Source organism: Gigantopelta aegis, chromosome 3, assembly GCF_016097555.1.
Source record: "Gigantopelta aegis isolate Gae_Host chromosome 3, Gae_host_genome, whole genome shotgun sequence".
In the NCBI taxonomy this organism is placed as follows: domain Eukaryota; kingdom Metazoa; phylum Mollusca; class Gastropoda; order Neomphalida; family Peltospiridae; genus Gigantopelta; species Gigantopelta aegis.
In genome coordinates this window covers 90,148,181-90,155,450 of record NC_054701.1, presented here as the reverse complement: position 1 = coordinate 90,155,450, position 7,270 = coordinate 90,148,181, and the positions used below count along the sequence as shown (strand labels likewise).

General features: G+C 34.4%; 1 protein-coding gene across 1 annotated transcript; it reads left to right on the top strand.

The window, feature by feature from the left end:
• The first annotated feature begins 787 nt into the window (after positions 1-787).
• LOC121366764 (DNA oxidative demethylase ALKBH2-like) lies at positions 788-7,270 on the top strand. The gene is made up of 3 exons (XM_041491088.1): positions 788-1,090; positions 4,513-4,655; positions 5,919-7,270. The coding sequence occupies exons 1-3, from the start codon at positions 788-790 to the stop codon at positions 6,250-6,252; spliced, it is 780 nt and encodes a 259-aa protein (XP_041347022.1). The 3' UTR covers positions 6,253-7,270.

The window sequence follows — 7,270 nt, the reverse complement described above, 5'->3', positions numbered from 1 at the left end:
GAAAACCGTCTGTCTGTATGTGTATATAGCTATATGATACTTTAGTTTGGCTACAGATTTTATGATCAAGTTCACCCAATTGCTTTTAATTTTTAGTGTCCTGCTTTAACCCTAAAAATGTATGGATGGCATTTTTCTCACCTTTACATGTAACATGGACATCATTATGTAGGTATAGGTATTACTTTTGAAGGTGGCAGTGGTGGCATCAACTTTTGCAATAAAGTTTCGCATTTAAGTAACTTTTTCACAAACTATAAGATCTCTAGGTCATTAAAACTTAATACTGCTATTGCGATCTGGGGTAATAAATGTAAAGAAAAACCCACCCAACCAAACTTGGTTTATAGTTGCACTTATGGATTGTTCATCAGTGTACCAAAAGCTTCTATGGAAATTACATCACCATCGTCCTCTGTGTCATTACTAGCTGTAGCAGCTTTATATAGCACAGTTCAGGAAGTAGGTGATCATTAAAACATTAATTACAAATTATAATTTCTTTTTTCAAAGTTTTTAAAAATTATTTTTATTTTTGATAATTACAGCTAGGTTGATGTTTGTAATATTTAAATGCACATGCAGTCAAGGTTAATATTGATGAACTATAAACTAATGGTGATAGTAACTAATTATTGGTTAATACATGTATGATCATAAACAAGTTTACATACTGCATCTAAATTTAAACGTATATATACATACAATGATACATGTATACCTATATGTAGATATATACGGTAAACATGGGAAATAACTCTAAGTTAAAAACAAAGATTGGTCGAAAATGTCGGATTGCACAACGTCTGACTCTGTGACAACTTGTAAAAGAAAGAGGAATACCGACAATGACAGGTCACAAGAAGACCCAAAAGTTGCCAAATGTGATCCAGTACACCCACACAATAGATCCAACGTGAAGTGGGAAACTATTCGAGCTGAGAATCTGGCGTGCGACATGGTAGCGATGTACGGGAAAACTGAAGCAGACGCTCTTTTGGAGGAATGCGAAAAAACACTGACCTATAATTCGGGCCAACTGTCAAAAATTAGGGTCTTCGGCAAATGGCATTCTATTCCAAGAAAACAGGTGTTAAAACTTAAATTCTCTCTTTTATTTAATATTCTCTTTTAGAAATATATCATCATTTAAATCCCTAAAGTAAGAATTAGGCCTATTCATCCCAAAATCAACTTCAAAAACTTACCTCACTAGGGTAAACTGATAGAAGGTAGGACAACTTTGAACCTGTATTTCTGGGGATTAAAATTAAATACATTTTAATGATTAGCAGTAGAGCTTCAGCGAGTTCTAATTGTTTATATCATCAAGTAAAGAAGGAAATGTTTTATTTAATGACACACTCGACACATTTTATTTATGGTTATATGGCATCGGACATATGGTTAAGGACCACACAAATATTGAGAGAGGAAACATGCTGTCGCCATTTCATGGGCTACTCTTTTTCAATTAGCAGCAAGGAATCTTTTTATATGCACCATCCTAGTTAATCAAGATTAACCTCAAGTGCAAGCATGGCCATGTGCTTGTACTCGAGGTTATCTTGATGAACTAGCACCATCCCACAAACAGGATAACACATACCACAGCCTTTGATATACCAGTCGTGGTGCACTGTCTGGAGCGAGAAATAGGCCAATAAGCCCACCGACGGGGATCGATTCAAGACCGACCGCGCATCAAGTGAGAGCTTTACCACTGGGCTACGTCCCGCCCTGGCATCAAGTGATTGCAGTCTTCATTCAGCACTAGAAGAAAGCAACTACAGTGGGAGTTTAAATATATATACAACCGTGTCCGGTGTATCGGCGCACTTGATATTTTGCTAAAGTATGCTTAGGAAGTTGTCATGTTGTCGGTGTTTTTAACGAATTAAAGTTCAATTTCTTTTTCAATGGTTAATCAAGTATCAGCATATTATTGTTAAGGGTGCAATTAATTTTTTTTTTAAATTATCAATAATTATATCATAATTTCAAAATAAATCATTCACCTGTTTTCGTGTATATAAACGCGAAGTAGGTCAGCCTTATTGATATTAAGAATGTTAAAACCAGTCTGAAAACACCTTTCCTGCATTTTTTAAATTATAGCAAACAGTATAAATGTAATTATTTTTGTTCGGTTATTTTTATTTAAACTGAAAAGGAAAACTCAGACAACTGCAAACAAAACAAAAATTTTACACCTTAATTGACAGTCATTCCAGTTCACAATTGTCACATTGTTGTAAAAAATAAAAGCGAAATGAGATCCACGTGTGTGCACAATCTACCCGAGAAAAATAAAATCCATGTAGGCATCTTAGCCATGCATGACAATGAACATGTATGCATCTGCAGTACTGTGCCACTGAAGAAAACGTTTCCGAAACTGATCATGAGATGGGTCATGTGTGATTGTTCATTTTCATAGTAATATTTTTAACAAGACAAAATAAAAAAGTACTAAAATAATTTTGGGACAATAGTGTAGCGTTTATGGGCTAAAAATGAAGTCATAGGCAGTTTATAAATAGCGGGGTCAACAATCCACATCTACTGCGCCGAAACACCGGACATGCAAATCGTTTTGGATACAAGTGGGTGCCTATATTTATGCACCATTTTAAAATGTTTATTTACTACAGACATAAAACAATTCGTAGTGTATTTCAGATTATGCACTGCTTCATTGGTGAGAGATACATTTTATTAAGTATTTCAGTGTTCACATAGAAAATAGGTGCGCCGATACACCGGACAGCACTGTATATATATATATATATATATATACACACACACACATACAGTCAAACCTGTCTTAAGCGGTCACACAAGGGAGTGGATAAAAGTGGCCGCTGAGTACAGGTTGCCACATATATAGTCTTTAAAACGTGTTGTTGTTTCTTGTTTTACCATCTGTACTGCTAATCAATGGATGTGTGCTTCACAGTTGACTATAAATCAACTTTTGACATTTCTCCTTCAGAAATAAATGTAAATAGAATGTATTAAATTAACCGTTCAAAACAAGTTTTCTTTTTCCATTTAAAATTATTTAATTCCTACTTCATGCAGTGTATTGTCATAGTAAGTGAATCTACAAATGTCAAGTGTAGCCTGCCGAGAGGCAATTAGATGCATGCCAGAGTCATACTTTTTTAACTGATAGACAGTGGAGATGTTGAGACTGAATGAGTACTAGTATTCCTGAAGGTGTGAAGATTGGTTATTTGCTGCACCTTATCTCTGTTGTTAAAATATCCCTTTTATATAATAGTAAAACTTTACTGTGGCTGCTTAATACAGGTATTTTAAGGATTTGGGATCCGATTTAGGTGGCCGCTGGCTGCGTTAGACAGGTGACTGCTTATTACAGGTGCATTTACATTATAAATCATTTTGGAGGGAAAAAAGTGGCCACTTAAAGGCAGGTGACCGCTGAGTACAGGTGGCTGCTAGGACAGGTTTCACTGTACAGTTAACCTGGTCTAACAGTCACCTGTACATAACGGTCACATGCCTATAACGGCCACTATAAATCCTCCCAATGCAGTTCCTTCCTTATTTGGCCTGTACATAACGGTCACCTGTCTTTAATGGCCAGCGGTCACTATTTTTCACCCAAAATCACAGGTTGAAACTGCTATAACGGTCACAAGATGATCGTCATGAAGACGTTTTTGGGTTAATTTTTTGACCCTGGTTATGTCTTTACTTTTTCAATCATCTTAAAGGTTATAAGTTAAATATGTTTATATGGCCATGTCTGTAGCTTTGGGTTTATTTTTCGTCAAAGTAAAATTCCATTGTAATTCTCTGATCGTAATTGAAAAACAAACGGGCACTCAATAACTTCCGTGACACGCAGTTACTGGTGGTGTAATTCGATTGGTTCTCAGCGTCCTCACTGAACAGTAGATGACTTCCCATTGGCTGTACATAATGTCATCTGTATACAAGCTAGTGTGTGAATGGTTTAAAAATGCGACAGTTGTGATATGTTTTAATATATGGGTTCTAATTTTGAACCTGTATATAAGGGTCACCTGTCTATAACGGCCACTTTTGTCAGGTCCCTTGGGTGACCGTTATATACAGGTTTGACTGTATATATATAAATATATATATATGTTTTTTGTTTTTTTTTCATTTGTCCTATGATAATCAGCAACTTAAGCCAGTGTCCTAAAGGAAAAACTGCGATGAAACTATGCAAGGAAATAGTGTACATGGTATTTTTACGCATTCTATAAACCACATTCCATCCAGTTCACATTGAATCTTTTATTATTTTGTCAATTTCCAACTCAAAATCCAGTAATTATTAATCCTCGCATACACCACCAAAAACATTGTTTTCTTTAACATGACCACTAGAGCACATTGATTTATCAATTGCATCATATATGCATCACCAAGGTAGTCAAACTACATAACATGTATGTACTTTCAATAAAACTACATAACATCACCATATTTAACGCTTATGTTCTCTTTGTTCAGGTTGCCCATGGTGATCCTGGTCTAAGCTATTCATTTTCTGGAACTACTGTCCCGGCTTATCCATGGATTCCACTGCTGTTGAGAATACGAGATAAAATTACTGATCTCACTGGATACAACTTCAACTTTGTTCTTATTAACAGGTCAGTTGGCCAATCGGTGCAACCTTTGATGCTTAGTTTTGGGGCACTTCACCTCAGATGTCTGAAGCATGGAACCCTGTGGTCAAAAAGTGTGCACAGTGGTTCATTAATCATTGAAGATGTTTTACTTTATGCACATTGACAACCTAGTCTTAAGTTTAAAATGCCATCAAATCCAAATATTAAAACAATTATTTGATGGTAAAGGCTGCATTGTGAATTAGATACAAGAATACAGGTACACATAAAAGGAGGATGCTGAAAAAAAATCGGTTTATGCATTTAAGTGCAATGAATATAATTGTCTGTCTGTCTGCTACTACCACATTTATACACACTGACCAAAAACGGTCAGGAACAAATGTACATCAATATTATTCTGTTCATAACACGACAATTCACACCTGATATCTTACTGGGTAAATTAGGAACAAACATACATCTGACATTACATAATCAAAGATGCCATGACAGACTGAATGGGACAATATCAGTGACCAAAGTTAGCAGCACAAATATAGCCATATGACATCAGGATGTCATCGCAAGCTGATGGTATTATATGATGTCCGTGTTACGAACATAGACTGCTAAATCTGCAGCCGTGTATAGCTTTTGAAAATACGTGTTTAGTCGTGCTTTTTAAAAACATTTTATATTGTATATATATATATATATATTTGTATTTTTTGCCATTCAATCTTCTATTATAATATTATTACAATAACTATTAAAGGGACATTCCTGAGTTTGCTGCAATTTTAAAAATGTTATCGACTAACAGAGACTTTTTAACGATTGTAATTACATATCGATTATATATTTTGCTGCATAAAATATTAGTGGCTGTATATTAAACGTGTGTCTGATCGTTCTCTGTTTATATTAGGTTAAATTTCATTTTATTACCTCAAATGTATTTTTTCGTACGTTCAAAATTATTTGAAGACAAAATCCAGTTTGGGCTTCTTACAAATATTAAGATGACCAGAAACGCATTGAATATACAGACACTGATATTCTAAACAAGAAAATATATTTAATATGTTTAATCGTAGAAATATTTAATTTTTCGGAAACATCTTAAAATGCAGCAAACTCAGGAATGTCTCTTTAAGCAATATTTTTCTACATCAATTTGCAAGGGAGGTAACTTATGACAAATTTGGTGTGACAAAGTGACCCATGGATGAATGTGATTGTTGTAATGAGCACCGACTATCTGTTAAATAGCTCGGACTGTCAAGTTTGTTTGGCTTTCAGGTATCAGGATGGAAATGATTACATAGGAGAACATAAAGATGACGAAGTGGATCTGATAGCAGGTCACCCCATTGCGTCGCTGTCATTAGGTCAGGCCAGGGACTTTGTCTTCAGACACCAGGATACGAGGGGAAAGAAAGCATCACGCTGTGTAGATCCTGTCACAATTGAACTGCAACATGGGACCTTGTTGATGATGAAATACCCTACCAATAGTTACTGGTATCACTCTGTGCCTCGACGGAAGAAACTTACAGGAGTGAGAATTAATATGACTTTCAGGAAAATGGACCCATCAAAATGCAAGAAAATTGAACAGCACAATTTATCATAATGATACATATCCATTGCTTGTGGTCATGGAAGTGTCCATGCCCTATTTGGTTCTGAATAATATCTAAGTTTGTACAAGTCATAAAAATACCACATAATAATAATTTTAGTACTAGTGCTGATAATGGCAGCAGTTATGAATTTATGTATTTATCAGCACAGTTGATACAGTACTGGAGAGGTTGTATTTATCTGTTAAGTAACTTTCTTATGATCAGCAAAAAAACCCACCCCAACACATTACCATTATGTTTATAATCATTCCTCAGAAAAGCTATACTGTGATATGTTTTCCATCATGAAGAATCAGGACACTTACACATGCATGTATTCCACTTTCATTTGCTTCTTTAGCCACTGGTGTTTAGGTATTATTTCCACAACTCTATTTTAGTGTTTGCTAATCCATAGAACTATATACCAAGCTGTGAATTTAGCAGGATTTTGGTCTTCCATAAATCCCACATTTTAGGTGAGCAGTGTAAGAATACGTGATAGAAATTCAAAAGATCTGTATTACATAATGTTTACAATTCCAGTGGAATCCTTAAAAGGAAATCCAAAAATCAGTGCATTAATACAATGTATATAAATTCAATTAACTAAAATAACAAAATATGTTTTTTTAATCTGCACCAAGTTGAATATTCATTATTATCATATTTTTCACATTCAGATCTTTCCATCCATGACTTGGCAGCCTATACCATTATAATAGTTATATGCTATAAAATTTTATATGTATATTAATGTTAGTACTTTTGTTAAATAAATACATATTATTACTTTCTCATTGTTGTCTTAGGTAAATCCTTATTTGCATTACTACAAAACATGTAATGGTTTTGCTATCCAGTATCTGAAATACCTATTACCTATAAATTTAAATATATTTAACAATTTCGAATATATACTTGCAGAAAAATGAAGCAACATAGTATGTTCAACTATTACAGCTAAATACAGTAAATAAATGAAAAGACCCTTCTCAATAAATTTGTTTTCTCTTTTCATTTATT